Source organism: Podarcis filfolensis (genome assembly GCF_964270895.1).
Source record: "Podarcis filfolensis genome assembly, chromosome: 11".
NCBI lineage: Eukaryota > Metazoa > Chordata > Lepidosauria > Squamata > Lacertidae > Podarcis > Podarcis filfolensis.
Window position 1 is genome coordinate 29,653,084 of NC_139613.1, and position 20,068 is coordinate 29,673,151.

Below are 20,068 nucleotides of genomic sequence, written 5' to 3' on the forward strand. Positions count from 1 at the left end.
ATATACAGGTGATGTAGACAACAAAGTTTATAAGCTCCCAGTTTAACCAGCTCAGGTCTTCCACTTTTAAGCTGCTTTGGAAACACAGTTTTATACATTGTATAAACAGGCCCTGCCACATATTCTTTTGATGACAGTTTAGCTAACTGGCCAGGTGACCTGACCATGATAGGAGATATGCCTACCCTATGCAAATACAATCGAACCTCCGTTCACGTAACCCTCTGGTTACATAAACTTCAGGATGCGAGCGCGGCAAACCCGGAAGTATTTTACCGGCTTTCAACCCGTGCGCATGCGCAAAAGCGGTCCTCAGGTTGCGGAAAACTCTGGATCCGACCGGACCTCCGGAATGGATCCTGTCAGTGACCAGAGGTACCATTTTACTGTCCCCATTGTTTGAGCAAACACCGAATAACTAAAATAAACCTGGATGGTGAGTGTATGTTGCCTCTGTGAGGTTACTTCTGGTTTATTACCAGAGACAAAAAAGAAAGGACTTGACACTTTAACATGGCAGGAATACAAACTGCAGAAACAGTGTATTTGGCACTGGAATAGATGTAGATAAGAAAATACAGACTTTGAAATTCTTGAGTGAAGCCTGCTGGCTCTTGCTCTCAAATAATGTATACTGTATACACTATCACAGCTAAAAGACAAGGTGGGACACTTAACAGAGTACTTCAACTCTGGCGTCACAAACTTTGAATCAAAATAATTTATAATAAAGCTAGTAATGCAGAAAAGCAAAACAAAGTCCATTTGTGACGGTAGTTGTTACGGTGCCCTTACAGTAGTTGTTGCAGCCGATATTGATGTTTAAGAGGATATATTATCTAATAGTTATCTGTGTTGCCCTAAAATGTGGATATATATTTTTACTGTATTTTTGCATTAGATTTTTATTGGTGATTTTCTTAGGTTGTAAAACGTTTAGATATTTTCTTTGAAATGTGAAGTGGTATATAAACTACATAGCCCAAGGATTCTGAAGAAAAAGAACTTGCTTTCTAGATCCAGTCAATCATACGTCTTGCTGGTTCAATGGGACTTCCTCCAAAAGAAATCTGCAGAATGGCAGTCTTACTGCCTCTTTGGGAATTACTCAGTATGATGGCTTGTCATGGCAGTGGAGCAGATAAATCATCCTTCTTCCTGCCTGACTTCTCCAAGTGGTGAGCACCAGTAATGGTGCTAGCCTGTGAAAGCACACAAAGTTTCCATCTAATTACTAACAGGAAGGGGAAGGAAATAGCAGGCACCCATTTAGGAGAAGGAAGAGGAATGCCTTCTTTAAAATCAGGGCACATTTAAAACTGATGATGGGATCTTTGATTAATTACTGTAGCTCTGCTTATTATGTTTCCAAACACACCCTCTTTTTTTGGTTCTAGCAAAGCACCTGGCCTCCTGAAAATGGCGGCATAAGTGCAGGAGTGTATGTGTGTGGTGCATGTGTGTGTGTGTGTCTAAGAATGCACACCCATATCATCCTATTGTGCCTGAATTTTCCAATACAGGATACACTGTGCAATGTTATGTCATATACCTTACCCTCCATTCCCACAACTTTCTTGTATGGGAGGAAAGGAAGTAGAAAACCAAACCATTTTCTGTTGAGTGGAAAGACACTGCTTTTGGCATAGGACCTACTCTAAACCCGTTGCTTCCTTTTGCCAAATCCCTTGAGTTTTTATAAACAAAAAAGGTACAAAGATCCCATGAAGTTTTTCTGTCCAAGGAGCCCCTACAGAAAAATAGAACCATCTGCCCATAGGAGGCTGCTAGGTAGCATTTAGGTATCATTTAAAAGAAAAGGAAAAAAACCTATTGTATCACATGCTTTAATAAAATACAAACATGTTAAAAGTCTTTCCTTTGTTTGAAAAACCAACACATTTTATGTGAGAAGACTGTCCTTGACCTGAGATAGCATATAAACAGCAGAGTCAATTTATAAGTTATATATTATATGTTTATTATGGGGTGCAATATTTTTTACATTTTGTGAAAGATCTGATGTATTTACAATTTTTCTAGGAGATTTATATTGCTCTAATTTACAGTTCATACAAACCTAAAACCCTTTAGAGTTGTGTTTACAAATTCTCTCAAGAGGCAGCTATAAAATGGATCACTTTTATAAAGAAGCAAGATCCAGCTTGCTACATGCAGTTTTTCAGATATTTGTGGTTTTTTACAATTTCTAGAGTTCTTTACAAATATGCTAATAAACTTGTATGGCTTCAAAATTGTAACCTGCACTCTTTGCGAATGTATGTTTGAGAATACTTGGTATTAAGGCTAGATTAAAAGTGCTGAAACTTACGCTTTTGCACGAATTTAGAAATAATACATGATTAATAATGAAAAACAAAATAAACTGAATTTCAATAGTAAGGATTAAACTGTTCAAGCAGTTTTGATTGCATTAGCAGATTACAATTAAGATTCTGGTAAAAGACTGTACCTTTTGAAATGCCAATTTATGCCAATTTTAGTTTAAACATTCTAGTAATAATTCAGTAAAGACTAACATTTTTAAATATGAAAATCCAATATATATTGCTGCAATGAAATCCCAGTTAAGATTTGATAAAACAATCAAAATGTTTAAAAAGCAAACTAATTCGCTATAAATCTTTTGACTGCAACCCTACACTTAGTTATGAATGTATAAAATATGACTAGGCCAAAATATTCAGCCCAGAGTTTTTTCAGCATTTTGGAGGCAGGGCAGTGGGGGACGACTCCCACCCAAGATTAATCTGGTCTTCAGAGAATGGGTGAAATCAAAGAATCTTGGGTATGTGGTGTGGGATTACCGTTAAAGGGAAGGTAGCATTTTTATTTTTATTTTAAAGGGAGGAAGCTTTGCTGTCAGTTCAAGAGGCAACTTGGTTGCCTTCAGCAGCTTGGCAGCCTTCCCTTTGAAATTAGGGACAGAACACCCCATGGAAACTCTACTATATCATTGACCAATGATGACAGACACCTCTTTTCCTTCCAAGAGTGCTGCTGGGAACAACACTATGTCATGACAGTGTGTCATTCTTACAGGACATTCTGTTTCTAATTTCAAAAGGAACACTGCTCAGGGCAACACCACTTGAAATGGCAGTAAAGAGTTTATTTTTCTGTTTGTTAAAAATGAAAAAAAACCTTCAGCCACTTTGTAACGCAAGCCCATCCTCCAGCCAGAAGTTCCTAATTTTGTTCCTGTCTCCCCAAAATCTCTGATATTCTGTCTCCTTTTGCAGGAGATTAAAGTGGGGGAGAGAGGAGGACAGGATACTTGGCTCAGCTTGAATATAAATTCATTTGAAATCTATGTAACATGTGCATTAACATATGCACTTGCCACTAGTTGCAGCCTTTATAGTGTGTTCCCATTCTCCAAAATTTGTGGCTAAGAGCATTATATATCTACATTTTATATATAAAGCTGACTGGTCAATCCAATACTGATTTTATAAGCATTTTTATATTTAATTATTTCCCCCCTAGACACTGCAATTCAGAAGTGCACAGAATTCCACGCCCCCTTAAGTTTTTATTTCAGGATTTAACAAGTTCTTAACAACACAATACATAGCAAGCTTTAAAAGTATGAATTTGTGCTAAAAATGATCCCACTAGATCACTTCTGTTGATGTTTAGAGCCACTGTGTTTAAAAAGTGATGAATCCAAACATTCAAATGCTAAGTTTATCAATTTTTAAGTTTATCAATTTTGTTGAAATTAGCATGAATGACAATTTTTGTTCTGCTCAAAATAAACATTGAAAAATATTACTTCTCTAAAGCTACTACATTTACATTCATGTCACCTTTGAAAGCACTTGAAACTTCAAAACTTTATAGTTAGCAAAAGGGAATGCTATAATTATTCTTGTATAAATTGTTTTAAACTTATTTAACACGCCTTCAGGATTTTACACATCTTTGGTGATACTGAAGTTGAATTTTGATATCAAGTTGTTTTTCTGTGAATATATAAAAGTCAAGCAATTCCCTTTACAGTGGCTGCATTTATTGCATTCAACCCACAAGGAAGCAATGTAATATTTTAGCGGCTGTTTTAGAGTTATTTGAAGTTTCCCTTCCAAATCCCTGCTTTAGGGAATTATGTAGTTGTACATATTACACAGAAAAACATCAGCTTTTCTGTATGGAAGATCTAGACATTGAAAAAAAGAAATAAGAGGCATATAGACATTTTGATAGGCACAGTTTTAAAAAGGCACAAATGTTACACATTCCATATAAAAATAAATTAATCTACAGCATTAATTAAAAATTACAACTCCCATAAAGTTAACTAATGGCAGAAGTAAATATCTGTTGTCTGTTGCAATTTTTTAAAAAAACATTGCACTTTACATTTTTAAAACCATCTTTTATAAAATAATATACACTTAATTATATATGGTATATGAAAATCAAGTTATTTTGTATACGTATCTCTAACCAGATATGGCACATGAATATACAAAAATGAAACAAAAATTACTTTGCCACTTTTTTAAATGAAATGGCAATATTGAAACTGAAACAAGTATACTTCAGTAATATTTATAGAAAGCTAAAATAATGTGGTTGCTTTTGGTATCGCAAAGCACCACACCTTTTAAATACCAGAAATGACTGCTATTTTGGCTTTGAGGCTACATAAGTATTAAGCATTTGCGTAATCTTGTTTCCCAGTATTTCAGCTGACCACCTACAGATAGTGTTGGAGTTCACTTCAGTGCTAATAAAATAGATAGTTTGTTTTAAATGACTTATTTTGGAAAGTGCATTTTTGTTGGATATAAGACTCAAAAACTAAGCAACACATTTTTAAAAAAATAAATGCATGTTAAAATAGTGTTGGAAAGGTAGTAAAATAGTGAATTTCTATTCATTGAGAGAACTCATTTCCCCCCACACTGGCTCATCAGCAATCTGCCATATATCGACCTGAAAGACAGAAAAAGCTTCTGTAGTTAATACCTTTTCAATAAAGTGAAAAACAGTTATACTAATTACTTACAAACAATTTTCTTCTATTTAAAGATAACAACTAAGATCCACTTGTCACATACAAAACAGCCCTTTTTGCTAAAGCTGCTAAAATATGCTAGCTATATAAAAGACAATGCTGTAGACTGTGCAGGCGATTCATTAATGTGACTTATTGTAAATGGATGTATATCTCTGTATTTCTTTTAACAGGTTTTAATTGACTTGTGGATCTATAACTGAATTTGTAATGGCTTTTAGTCAAACACAATAAATGATTTATTGATTCTTGAACTAAGGCTATATTTTTAAATTACCGTATTTTGCCGCGTAATGGCCACATTTTTTGTGCCAATTTTTCCCTTCCAAAAAAGGGGGGTGCGTCCATTACGAGGTGAATTATGGTAAGAAGCAACAACATGCTATGGACTCTGGTTTTCTTAGCAGGGCACTGTTGCAATACAAAGCAAAAGGCACAGACTTCACCCTTTCCGCTGGATTTTGCCTTCTCCCAGCGCGAAGCTCTGTTGGGAGAGGTGGCGGCTTCAGTCATTGTTAAGAGTTCTTTCTTCTTGGGTCTCTCAAGGCTATTCGCTCGTGCAGAGGCGGAGGAAGATGGTGGATGGGCAGTGGAGACATTTGCCCGCCCGCTGCTTCCCCTTCTTGGCAAGTCCAAGGTGGCGGCACTAGTGGCAGTGGCAGCAGTAGCAGCCCGGGCCTGGCTTTGCCTTGCCCTGCCTTGTCTCCTCTAGCTGGCAAGCCAGTGAGGACCTGGACTGCGGCCCTCACTGCCTCAGGAGCCCCCTGTGCCTACTCCCAGCTTGCCTCAGAATTACCTCTGCAACTATTATACAGGGAATGCTCTGGGACCAATTTTGGGGTCTGAAAAAGGGGTGTGTGACTATTACACGGTGGCGACTAGTATGCAGTGAAATACGGTATGCTTCCACATTTCCCCTGGCCATAGCAAATAGGTTCCTGTGCTCTGGTGACACAAGCTCCACTCTTCTCCCCAAACCTGGAACTTCAACCAAAGCAGCAATTCTTTTGCCAGCCTTACTTACAGGAAAGGCAGGGAGGGAGCAAGCCAACAAGGGGAGAGACAGGGACAGGCAATCATAATTTCTGGTTGGCTAACACAGCCAGCCAAAAATGGTGGCACTGTTTTCAATGTTTGAATTGTATATGTTAGAGCACTCAGTTGCTTATATTCCAAGATGTCAAGTCAGTACAGAACTTCGGTTTTTTCCACACACTTTTCTCAACAGATATGTTTGCAGAACATACACTGGTATTTGCCATTGTAAATGTGGTAAAATGTGAAGGGGAGATTCGTGTCAAAGCACTGTGACTGACAGGGGAAACTCTCCTGAGTCTACTACATTACAGAAAAACATTTTCCCTTTGCACTCATGGTTCTGATTGCAGCAGAACCACAGTGAGTCACAGTGTACTTTCAGAAGGTATGTTTGACTTCCATGCAAGGGCAAACTGCTACTGCATTAACCACATCCCACTGATGATTTTAAAAAGTAAGAAATGTATGCCCTATTATGATTATGCTTCTTACCAGTGGCAAATCTCTTCTTAAGTAGGGAAAGCCGATAGCCAGTGCCTACTAGTTCAACGTCTACTCCTGAAAGTGTGCTTCCTTCACTGATAAATTGCACTGCAAGTGTTGCTGGCTTACTGGGTCCTTCTGAAAGGTCAAACTTGGCTCTGAGGGAGCCAGAGCCTATTCAGGGGGAAAACACACACAAAGTGAATAATAATTAAGGACTTGGTTTGTAATGCAACATCTAGCTGGATGGGAAATAATTTGGAGGATACCTTGATAAGTCAATAATACAGGCATGTACATTTCAGCACATAAAAAGTCAACATCTGCACTGGGGAACCTTCAGTCCATGGACCTGTTTAGGCCCAGCAGGACTTCTAATGTGGCTTGCAATGGCATTTCCCTCAAACCACATCCACTTGCTCTACACCTGATGTAATGTGATGTCAAATGTGGGGTGGTTAAGACACAGGTGCAAAGGAGCAACTTGGAATGTAAGCTTCCATTTGGCACTTGGGGCTCACTGACTGCACTGATCAGCTGACCTAGGTCCAGGTAGTGTGGTAGAAGGACTAGAGGAGGTAGTGACCACATTTTCACAACCTGCACTTGCACACTCACTCATTTAAACATCCATAGTTTCCTTTCATTGAGTTTAGGATAAATAGGCAAAACCACTATTTCTCATTGCTATTTTGATGACCAAAGTGACAGCCTATAATATCCAATGCCAACTTTAAAACTGCAAATATATAGTTGAATTTATTTTTGAAGGTAAGGTAAATCATAAAAGTCCCTTTCGAACAAAAGAGACCTAGAAATACATTAAAAGGTAAAGGGACCCCTAACCATTAAGTCCAGTCGCGGACGGCTCTGGGGTTGCAGCGCTCATCTCACTTTATAGGCTGAGGGAGCCGGCGTTTGTCCACAGACAGCTTTCCGGGTCATGTGGCCAGCATGACTAAGCCACTTCTCGCGAACCAGAGCAGTGCACGGAAACGCCATTTACCTTCCTGCCGAAGCAGCACCTATTTATCTACTTGCACTTTGACGTGCTTTCGAACTGCTAGGTTGGCAGAAGCTGGGACCGAGCAACAGGAGCTCACCCCGTCACGGGGTTTCAAACCGCCAACTTTCTGATCGGAAAGCCCAAGAGGCTCAGTGGCTTAGACCACAACGCCACCCGCATCCCAGAAATACATTAGTAGGCATCTTTTTCCACCTGAAAGGGCCCCCCAAAGACATGTAAATGCACTGATATAAATATATAATACATATAAAAATGTGGAAAATGTATAAAATTATCTATATACCAGACACACCATTAAGTGTGCATCAGTTTCCCACTGCTTACTTGTTAAATTTGAAACAGAAGATAAACAAGAAATATACACTGGTTAACTTTAATTTTTAAAAAATACTTTCTTACCTCCATTTTCTGATTTTTCTGAAATACTAGATAATTTCCATAAAGCTTTCATCTGCTCTGAATTCCTGTTAAGAAGTAAAGTCTGGTTATTGGACTGCAGCCTAATGGCAAATTTTTATAGAACTCCCTTCCAGGTAAAGGTCATACAGGCTGGCTTCCTTTTGAAAGTTCAATGCCTACTGATGACTTCTCTTTTTAATTCCAGCAGGCACTTTAATTGAAGTTTGATTTTATAGTTTAAATTGATTTGTACTTTTTTTGGTATTGTATGCCTGTAAACTGATAAGAGACAATCGTAGCAGGATATATATTGCTTAAATAAATATTTTAATATTTTCATTAATTTTAATTTTTTCTTTTTACTTAACAAGAATATGCTAGATGCCGGGCAGAACAAGGAAATTAACTTTGTAGTCTAAAATATCTTGAAAAAGTTATTGTTTTGTTGAAGGTTTGTACTAAAGCAGAAAACCTAGTTTTCTGTGTATTATCTTTCGGGAGATGTACAGCACCCCTAATATCAGTACCATGGTGTGAAAAATTTAAAAATAAAAGGATTGCTTTTCACAATGTTTCAGATGTAAAACAGCAGCAGCATAGTGGAATGAATTCCATGTAGTATCAGCAGTAAAATAATAATATATTTTTTAAAAAATTACCATTTTGCAGGAGGAAGTGACTGCATATTCATTACACCTCCATCAACTGGCACCATGACCTGTATATTAGAAAGCATAGTTGGCACTGCCATAGAGGCCGGGTTGTATTTGTAATCGACTCTTACATCAGTAGTGTTACTATTGCACTTCCAGTACGTAGCAAGATTCAGAGGTGTAGATTGGATGCCATTTGAAGATACCTTTGAAAGTAATCAAATAATGACTTTTAGGTCCAATAATGAAAACTATAAAGTTTCAATTTTGTGCTGTGTTCTGCAAAATATACTTAATCAGAAACTTTACACTTAATATGTATAAATTAACCACATTACTATAAAAAAGTCCTGAAAATGGCTACGTTGCCAGGAAATTCTTTTAGATGATAAAGGCACAGACTGAAGTTATGAACTCTTAGCTCCAAGATGTGTCTTTCAGTACTGCAAAATATCCGTCCTGATGTTTGAACCCATCTGGGCAAAAAAGGCAACAGGCAGCATGTTGCAGCTAGGACAACAGCCAAGATCAGAAGTATTAGGTTATCATATATGAGCCTTAAAAAGAAAATACCAGAATGTTTCTATAAATACTGTGAAGAAAAACAGTCTAAACAAATTAATCAAGGGAAGAGTCAATTGCTTTTTTTACAGTCAGATGCAAGGCTAAGCTAGTGTGGTGTAAGTAAAGTAAAAAATAAAAAGTTACCTGATATTTTAGAACATCTACATTATAGTAAGAAGCTGAAGGATTCTGTTCCGATAGCTTCTTGAGGTAGACTGTAACAGCTTGCATGTCCATCCAAAAATCTCTTACATTGGAATCGCTTTGTGATGGATCACTGTGCACAAAAAGTTGGTGAAAACACAGGTTTTAGATTTCTTACATATTGGAAATGTTTTGCAAAAGAAGGAATATAAAGTTTTTAACCATCTGTTAAAACTACTTCTATGGATGGGGGTTGGATCCAAAGGGTCCAAAGCACACACAGAAGAACTGTTTTATACCTTTGCAGAAGATCGCACAGACAAATGGGAGCTGCTATGGAACCCACCGATTAAAACTAAATGAACTCTTGCATATTTGCAGAACAGTGACTTTGTCTCTGCTCATGATGTTTTGCTGTAGCAGAGAGGCTAAATTGCAACTCGGAAGTTTCTGGTTTCACTTCCCCTCTGCCCATATATAACTAGAAGGACTTGGCATTTCACACATTCTCTGCCTCAGCATCATATATGTAAATTCTTTGGCTTCTGTAATTGCTGAAATTATATGACTATCTGGAAAGTTCAACTGTTATTTCTTTATTTTAATGGTTTTATGCATATTGTGAACTGCTTTATGATGTATAAATAAAAAGCAGTATGTAAGTAAATGAATAAAGTATGATGGTAAAAATGTTGCAATACACTAACTCTACAATTTTATACTCAATTTTGCATTTTTACACAGTGGGTGCTATGTGAAGTAGCTGGAAGTCTACATCCACTGTAACACACAGACAGGAGCAGCCCAGGATGAATTTAATTTATTTCACAATAAATGTTGCACAAATTATATTTATGTATAACCCTGTAGAAGAAAGCATGCTCATTTTAAACACACAAACAGCATATCCTGGGGGAAATTCATGTTGTCCAGTAAGAGAGACAGCTGGTCTAAGACAGTAGCCTTAATCACTCTCATATGTGTCTATTACACAGCAGTTTCTGTCCAGCTTGAGCAGCTGCCCACAGTGAACACGTTCTGTACTGAGTAAATAAATCAACTTTTTATTCAGTGGCTCAAAACATAATTAGGTGACTGCGATTAAGAGACCAGTGTAATCCATATGTAAACCCAAAATGAAGGCAGTAGTTTCTCAGGAATGAATGAGGTACTCTGTGTGTTGTGTATGGCCAATTGTTTAAAAAGGAATCCTGAAGATATATGGCATATCCTGAGCCTGCAGAAAGCTAGTAAATTGCAGAGCAACCCTCAGATTTCCATAATGCTGGGAATCAAAGAATCATTTTGGGAATCATTCTGATAAGAGAATGTATTGCCATACTTTCAACCTGCAAGCCAAACACCTATGGGGACTCATGACACATATCCTTATGATGGCACACAGGCACAAATCAACAAATTAAAATTGTACCTAAACATTTACAAGTGATACAATTTTAGTTTTCCAGTTTGATGTGATGAGTGATGTCTGAACTATTCTCTAACACATGTTTCAAAACTGGATTAAATCCTTCCTCAAATGAAGGAGCTTAATATGTTTTGAAAAGTAATGTAAATAAAATAAAATAAATCACAAAAAGCATTAGATGCTTGCCTTGAGGAAACGAAGCATGCTATGTAATCTGTTTGTAATATCAAACCATATGAGGAAATGCAACTAGCTTCATGGGGTAAGGAATACCAGCATAGTTAGGAGGTGGGAAGACATCCCTGTTACCCATGAAATAGTGCACTACTGCTGTGGAAATTATGGTTAATTAACACTGCCGCTATCCTTTTTTTTAGCACCACCATTTATTTAGTATTCATCCAGTTCTCAAGACACCATGGACTCACTATTGCTCTATGTATTACCCCTCTAGGAATTGTTTCTACGTCTTGTGTGTGCATGCAATGTGGCCTCTGCGTGGTGAACCTGACGGGGGGTGGGGGAGCTTTTTAAGGAGCTGTGAATCATGGTACTACGAAAAATGTTTATGGTTTAAAATTAGGTTATTTCAGTAATTTGTTTTAAGTGAGCACTAATGGAAACTTGCAAGTTTATTAAATCTCTAAAAGTAACACTAGAATTGGAATGAAGATGTTGAAAAAGACGACAAGCATAAAATATACAATGCAATTTACCAAAGCATATTTGCAGGGTGAACAGGGTTTCAGCATGAGAGAATGTATAAAAAGGTAATAATGCAACAAAGCACATTTATAGATTAGATAGTTTACTATTAGATAAAAAAATACAAAACCTGTATACAAGTTGTGCATTTGGAAGAACCTGCTCTAGTTTGCTTGTGTTTTTTACCCTGAAGCAGAGCACAGCTGGAGATGGATTGCTGGTGAAGACTTTAATAATTCCACTTGGGAATGAGACTGTCATATCACCAGTGATTTTCACAATACATCTAAAATAAAGATGTAAAATTACAAGCATTACTTTTACAACACACTATAGGATGCATGCTACATTTTAGTAAAAACATGTCTGTTGTTATAACAATCTAACTGTAAAACAGTACAGTATTAGTTAACATACAAATTTACTAAGATTGCTCATTTATAATGCAATTTTAGAACTAGGAGAGATTTCAGCAGAAAGTTCTAAACATACAGCACAAGTTCTGAGTACCTTTGGAATGCCTCATGACTCCCGTTATGGTCAAACAGTGAAATATTGCTTGAGGTCTCTTTTGGATGCTAGACCATCTCCAGTTGGGAGCTGGACTTTCTCTGTGATAGCTCCAGAACTGTAAAATTCCCTCCCTCAAGAGGACAACTTGCCTAACTTGTTGCCTTTCGGAAACAGGTAATAAATGCTATATATAGGCTCTGAAATGGCTTCTTATGTGCTCTTATACATTGTTAGCTTTTATGCCTTTTCATGTAGAAAAGTGGAATATAAATATGGTACTGGGTAGACTGGGTAGTCCCACAAACAGCGAGATCCAATGCCACACCAGTAGATATGATACTTTTCATCTCCTCTTGGGAGCTACCTATCTCCTCATCTATTCCCCAGCTACTCCAGAAGGTCTCCCAACCTTATGGAGCAAATTTTTGGGGCTACAGAGGGAAAGAGACAAAAGGGAGACCTGTTTGCATAAGCAGAAGTCTGCTGTACATGTTGGAAGTCACAGCTTAATATTACCCTAAGAATCATTCACAAATAAAAATGAAAACCAAGTCTGATGCAGGTACTGAATGACATTCAATAGTTATCTAACAACATAATCCATACTTTCATCAGCAGTGTAATTATCCAAATAGACACTGGACAATATACATTAGAATTTCATTTCTGAAGTTCCATTATTTTTTCCAAAGTAAAAAACAAAACAAAAACCTTAATCTGTTTTTTTTTAATGCAAGATATAAAATTCAAAACAAATGTTTCACTAACTTTGTGGGATCTGCTCCTTTGAAGTAGGCATTAACAGACTCAGTAAGGGCCACTGCAACAGGCAAAGTGTCCTGGTTTCCAAGGCTGACAGGGCTAGGGCCACGTGAAATACCTAGAATGCATAGAGTTTATTGATGCCATTTCCTATCATGTTAGCAACTTCAAAGATGGATTACTTCAGCTATGAATTTCAAAAGACATTAATTATTAATGTAAGACTTAATACTAAAGTACAAATATTAGATGATGCAGATTTTAAGATATTGCACTAGGATTTTTGGGGGGAAATACCTGTGCATACATGCATGCATGTATAACACCATATCAACAATTTAATATAGATAACAAGTCTATATTTAACAAGGGACTCCACCAGTTAATGTCGATTATTTCCATTTCCTCTATAATGACTGCAGAAAAGTAACTTTTCCTTGCCCACTTTAAAGTAAGATAATCACATCATTTTTTCCACTTTGGAAAGAACAAGAAACCATGCAGTTCTACAGCAACAAAATGTAATGCAGGTGACATAACATCTATGTGTGGTGGATGACTGAAACAACACCTACTGGCCCTCTTTGCTCCTTGGAAATAAGGCTATGTAGGCCCAATCTGCAGAACACTCTTCCCTCACACTGATGGCTTTGAGGGCTAGAGACCATGTACACAGGGCCCATACGCTGACAGGCCTGGCACAAGCACAGCAGGGGACAAAGCCAGATGGGCATTGGAATCCCCACACTGTGAATACGGCTTTATTTTTTAACGTTTCATACAATAACGTACAAAACAGAATAAATGCCAAGTAATTCTGTATGTACTGTAACTTTTAAAAAGATTACTTAGGAAGATGGTGATGAAAAGTAAGAAGGAATTTCTTTAAATATGTTACTTAAAATAACGCATTACAAAAATAATTTGGGTGAACATCATCATCATCATTATTATTATTATTATTATTATTATTATTATTACTATTAATTAAATCTTGCCAAAGGCAACCCAAAGCAACTTATAACCAACCAACAGAAGGAGGGAAAGAAGGAAGGAAGGAAGCTGCGTAAGTTCCTTTCTCTTGGCCTGAAGCAAGAGGCAGAAGTTATAAGACAGCTAACATGACCCCCCAGACAACAGCTGAACATTATACATACTGCTGGTGAACACATTAAAAATGTTTTCCATTCAGCTGATACAATGATTTTTAAGAGAGCAAGGGCAGATTTGTCAAATGCTGCATCTTAAATACCTTTGAAAATCAATCCAGAAAAATCTGTTTGGATAATTGCTTGTTATCATGAACAGCACCAGACAACCAATTTAATAACTAGCTATTTAAAAAGGATTTTTCGAGGAGGGAGAAAATTTTCACCTATGAAAATAAGTATTCTCTCCAAAAAGAAACTTATCAGTACCTTATAGGCTTTGTCATGCAGATATCTCACTTGTAGAAAAATGTAGATCGCCTATGTTTAAAGTCTAAAATCCGGTTAAAATGAATCCTGTCACTGCATGTTTGCAATGTGTGTGTGGTGTGCATGCATGCAAGCCTGGTGAAGAGACCCTTTTTGGGGTAGCTCCTTTATTCCTATACAAATTCTTTCACATCTCATATAAAGGATTTATAAATAGATTTATATCCATTTTTCAAAGGCTAAAAAAGTTTTAGAATCAGATACTATACAGGGAATCACTGATAGACTTCCTTACCAACTGTAGGTGTATTTGCTGCACTTAATGAAGCAGAAGATGATATTGAGGAGGAACTCTCTGCACGTGCCAAAGGAGCTGAAGGAGGTGGGCTGGAATTGGAGGTCAAAGGAGGGCTGAATGGCCTTGGCTTGAAAACAAAATGCAAAAGCATGAATACATACAAAAGTTAAGTGGGAAATAAATATAACTTAAGGCAAATATAACTTAAGGCAAGTTGCATTGCTCTTACAATTTCATTAATTCCACTGAGTTTCCCTGTAGTCAACTTTGGTCTAGAAGCTGGTCTTGGAGGAGGCACTAAGGTACCTACAGAAAGAGGGGTAGTTGGTCTTGCTGGAAGGCAATAGTAAAGATTAATATATTTCTATAAAATTTACATTTATGAACAGCAATAAAATATTCTAGTACACTAATTATTGGAATAGAAAAGTAATTTAAACATAGAAACTACTGGACTAAACAGTTCAACAGTACTGACCACAACATTGGTGGTCAAGTAGTAACAATAGTATGAATACTACTCTAAAAAGCAGCACTAGAAAGTATATTGTTCCAAGAATTAACAGCGATTTTAAGTAGTAACGTTACTTAGCTATACTCATAACATAAAAAATAAGACTGCATGAAACCAAATTACTTGATTCAGATAAACTTGTAATAATGGTCAGATCTAAATTGTTCATTGTGCAACTCAGGGGCAAAGTACACATGAAATGGAAAGTCTTACTTTGAACTTTCAATGTGATTATCTTTTCCTAGAAGCAGGAAATGCTATTTGTTACTGGAAGAAAGATAATAAACAACCCCTGTCTATAAATATATGGAAGTGCAAACTTGCTAAAGTTGTTTCTTCTTTTATTTGCAAATATGATAGCTTTTCTTCAGATTCCTTGGATTGTTCATTGTATTTGAGAACCCTTATAAGAGTGCAAAGTATATAATAAAAAGCAAAACTTCATTCAATCAAGAAGCAGCATCTTCATTACTGTCTGTAATAAAACCAGGCTGATCCATGATCTGATCATGAATGAATGGGGTGACCTGGTGTATATCACTGGTACTTGCGGGGTGGGGAGCTGGAGCCATTTTCAGGCAGAAATCATGCAGGAAGGGAGAGAGGGAGATTGGACAAACCAGGGGAGGAAAGATTGGACAAATCAGTTTTTCTCTTTGTCTCTGGCTACAGTCATTTCAAAAAGAAATCATTGAAAAAGTGGTAAGAAAGATCAGAAAAACCCAGATTAGAAATGTTCCCCTAGGAATCAATGGAAATCATGGACTTGTTATGCAAATACTTTCCAGGGAACACATTGTGCTCAGTAAGTGGGATCTGCATGTTCTTTATCAGCATTTTCTTTTCTAATATTAATAATAATAATAATAATAATAATAATAATAATAATTATTTTTATTTATACCCCGCCCTCCCCAGCCAAGGCCGGGCTCAGGGCGGCTTACAAGCAATAACAAAAACAAGTTGAATGATTACAACTTAAAAACAAAATTAAAATACAACATTAAAATATTGAGACATTAAAATATTAAAATGTAGCCTCATTGCAGGAGAAGGAAAATAAAAAAGAAAAGAGAGGGAGGGAATCAAATTGGCTCCAAGCCAAAGGCCACGCGGAAATCATATGTAAGTTGACATTACTGTGACTACGTTTGAAAATCCTATTTACATTGCCCACTTGTCATTAAAGTTTTCCAATTGAAAAAGAGGCACTTCCACAGGCTTTTCTCTGTTAATAATAAACCTACCTGATGAAGATGAAGACATTGTTGAAGTCAGGGAGGCTGAATCACCAGAATTCCTAAAGAGTGGATCCCATGCCAGGAGGTCATTGTTCCCCTTCCTATAAGTCATCATAAAATGAATATAAATCATACCAGGTATGTTTTTAGAACTGAACTAACAGTTGAAGCTGCATATGCATATTAAAATAATAATAATGCATACTTAAATATTTTACACCAGAAACTATTCCCTTACAAATGTTGAAAGTGAGAATACTAGTGGTTTTTTAAATCAATATAAAGTATTACCATTCTTATAGTTTTTAATCCATTGTTGCCATTTTTGAGAACTTGACTAATTAATAATGCAATCCTAACTATTTCTACTCATAAATAAGCCCTACTGAATCCAATGGGGCTTACTGCCAGCTTAGTCGGGTGAATACTGTAGCTTTAATCTAATTTTACATCTGTGCACTCCTACAGCTGCTTTGAGCTGCTGGGTTACTTTTTAATGGTCTATTGAATTAACATAGACACTGTCCCTGAAACTGTCAATTGTTTGACATGCCAATGTTACTTTTGCTATTGATGTTTCTATTTTATGTGCCATAAACCACTTTGGGAACTTGTGTGTTTGTAAAATAAGATCAAACAACTGCTGACCAAACAATGATTAAATTATTTTTTTAAAGTAAAGAAAAACATGGTGCGTGATGAGGACATATTGAAATTTGCTATACCATATTTTTTTATTTGGAAAAGGCGGGTGGAATGAAACCCCTTCTGTAAGCATCTGAATCAAATTCTGTCACAAATCTGTTTTATTTGACTTAAAAAACCCTTCTGATTCAGATAGAACAAAATACATTTTACACACAATAACTATGGGCCAGATTCAACTAACTACCCCCCCAGTTCCATTAGTACAATTGGGCTTTCCCCTGCTTCCACTACGTCTCCCCTGTACCCCCAAATTTACTCAGGAGGGGCAGGAGAACTCCTGAAACAATGCATGGTGGGAGGAGAGGGCAGTTCATTCCCTCAGACAAGCAGAAAAGCTTGCACTGACAAAGCAATCTGTTTAGCACTCCGCTGAAGAACTTCCTATATAATGGCAGCTTCTAAGAGCAGCACTTTAGGGTGGGGATGGAATCATGCATGGCTAGCAAGTTAATTGATTCTTTTTGGCCTTGGTCTGCAACGATGCTATTATTTTTTCCAATATGGCCTTGTAGAATTTAGGTTGACTTTAAGGCACTTTTTTTTTTTTACTTATGGATAACAAAAATATTTTGGCTTATGACAGCAAGAAAGTGATTTATATTCTTCTGGCAGAACATATATAAATTTTCAGATGCAAAGCTATGTACATTGTAATGTATCACATGATATGAGCACAAATTAAAAGGGGGGTCAGGTAAGCATCCAAAGTGAAGGATGAAAATATATATAAATAAATGCAGAAATTCATCTTTTGGAGTCCCAAGCAGCCCACACCTAAACTGTCACATCAGAACTGAACACTGAACACAGGAATCTGGGGGGCGGGGAGAAAGCCCTTCAAACCTAATATTCAGTGACTCTTCAAATAAAAATAAATGTCTAATGTGAAACTTACTCATTAGATGAAGCAGAAAGCTTTGATTTTGTTAATTCTTCACCTAAAAGATATTATGACAATTGAAAGCCATGACATTTAATTAACAAAATCAGCCAGCTTTATAAAAGTAATGTTTTAAATGGCAAAGATGTAATACAAAACAACTCAAACACTGACATGAAGTGAAAATGCATCACAGTATGAATCTTCTGCTTTTGCCAAAAGTGTTTATAACAAAAATTGCTGTGTGAGAAGGAATCCAGGAAGGACATGGGTGTGGACATCAAATGCCTGCTTAAACGGAATCAGTTTGTTGGTTTTTAAGATGTATAGTTTTTAAAGTTTCCAATGCATTTTATAAATGTTGAGAGCCTCTTTGAAGACTCCAATTAAAAAAAACCAAACAGGATATGAATAGAAAAATAAATAGGAAGTGAGTTTTGCAAGATACTGATCTCAAAATAGTTTTACTGTAAAACACAGGCATTACAATATTCTTCTCAAACTATGGCTTGGATTCTAATTTGCTCTTCTAATGTAAGAAGATGGTTGATTTTTGCAACAATTTCTCTCCATCTATAGCCCCCTGCACTATTCTTAAGAGACTTCCAGCTCTCAAAAACAGATTTTCAGAGGTGCATTGGTAACAGGCCTGTGGGAAAACCCTGATTTCTGAACATGCTCATAAGAAAATTTGGGGTACAAGCCTGTCTAATAACTTGTATTAAATCACTAAGTATTTAATAGGTATTTAAACCCTTAAGCAAATCTAGAAAGAGACACGTTTTTACAATTAAGCTCATATGTACACAGTGCTGACAAAGTAACTTTTAGTATTCAAGTAACTAATACCTGACAAATTCCTATATGGAAGTCACTTCTATATGGGAACATGTAGATCACTCTGTCATATGGCACCCTGCCAACTGCAAAGGTTCCCTAGCTCCTAAAGGTAAAGGTAAAGGGACCCCTGACCATTAGGTTGCGGCGCTCATCTCGCTTTATTGGCCGAGGGGGCCGGCGTACAGCTTCTGGGTCATGTGGCCTGCATGACTAAGCCGCTTCTGGTGAACCAGAGCAGTGCACAGAAACACTGTTTACCTTCCCGCCGCAGCAGTACCTATTTATCTACTTGCACTTTGAAGTGCTTTCGAACTGCTAGGTTAGCAGGAGTAGGGACCGAGCAATGGGAGCTCACCCCATTGCGGGGATTCAAACTGCTGACCTTCTGATTGGCAAGCCCTAGGCTCTGTGGTTTAGACCACAGTGCCACCCATGTCCTTCCCTACCTCCTACTCACCCCATTAAGGAACTAGTGTACTTGTATGATTGCCCTAATGGGGAAATAGCAGCTGAAAATAGCATGGGGGATTAGTTTGTAGTTCCTCAGGCTTCAGTCCTGATTCTGAATGCCCCGCTCCAAAATTAAAAAGCTGGGAGATCACAACTCTCTAATGTTTTTCCTTTTAGGGCCAAGCTGGATAAGTCTTCTTTGAGCACCACCAGCACACAGGAGAAGAGCTTTGTCACATATTTTATACACATTGCTTCAATGAAGGCTAGTTCTTTTAACAGCAAGTACAAACTGTCACCATATCCTATAAGGTTTTAGAAAAGTTTAACAGGACAAATATATTATTCCATTTTGAAAGTTGGAAGTGCTATGAGCTTACAGGACAATCCAAATCCTGGTTGAGCAACAGTGGGGCATGGTGGAGTAGCAGAGCCATCACCACAGCTCCATCACTTGTGCTGCCTGGGAGAGAAGGCAAAGGAGCAGCAACTAAGCCTATACTGGGTCAGATGCCATCAAGTGACATCAGTGAGGCTAAGGATCAAGTAGATCCCAGCATGGGCTAGGCCCACCTTGGAACAACCTTCTTTTGGAGCTGTGAGCTACTGCCCCAGGGGATCCCACAGTACTTCTGCCCATCCAACAAATGGAATGAAGAGCTCCATGCCAGCAGTTACTCTGTGGGTGGAGGCTGGCAGGGGTGCCTGAAGGAATATCTCCACCAAATCCTTTCTCTCCGCAAGACTGGCACCAAGGGGAGTTGGACTGTAACCTAAAGCCTGACCCTAAAGCCAGGATGCAAGCACTAATGTGTGGTACAGTTTCTACTGTCAGATTCTTTAAGAGTTCCATTAAAACCATCTAATATCACACAGTCATTTTATTAATCAATTTTATTGTGGACATATATATCTATGTTTCGGACAATTACCAAAAGTAGGCAGATTTTTGCAT

General features: G+C 37.4%; 1 protein-coding gene across 1 annotated transcript in view; it reads right to left on the reverse strand.

Moving 5' to 3' along the window:
* Nucleotides 1-1,956: 1,956 nt before the first annotated feature.
* The window catches only part of FCHO2 (FCH and mu domain containing endocytic adaptor 2), a 64,126-nt gene continuing 46,014 nt past the window's right edge, over nt 1,957-20,068 (reverse strand). Inside the window, exons 16-26 of the mRNA XM_083577360.1 lie at nt 17,839-17,881; nt 16,242-16,336; nt 14,710-14,813; nt 14,478-14,607; nt 12,771-12,882; nt 11,620-11,775; nt 9,356-9,488; nt 8,654-8,853; nt 7,995-8,059; nt 6,578-6,742; nt 1,957-4,965 (exon numbers count right to left, since the gene is read on the reverse strand). Of these exons, the coding sequence (XP_083433486.1) occupies nt 4,943-4,965; nt 6,578-6,742; nt 7,995-8,059; nt 8,654-8,853; nt 9,356-9,488; nt 11,620-11,775; nt 12,771-12,882; nt 14,478-14,607; nt 14,710-14,813; nt 16,242-16,336; nt 17,839-17,881 (1,226 nt within the window). The 3' untranslated portion in view covers nt 1,957-4,942. The remainder of the gene's footprint in view (nt 4,966-6,577; nt 6,743-7,994; nt 8,060-8,653; nt 8,854-9,355; nt 9,489-11,619; nt 11,776-12,770; nt 12,883-14,477; nt 14,608-14,709; nt 14,814-16,241; nt 16,337-17,838; nt 17,882-20,068) is intronic.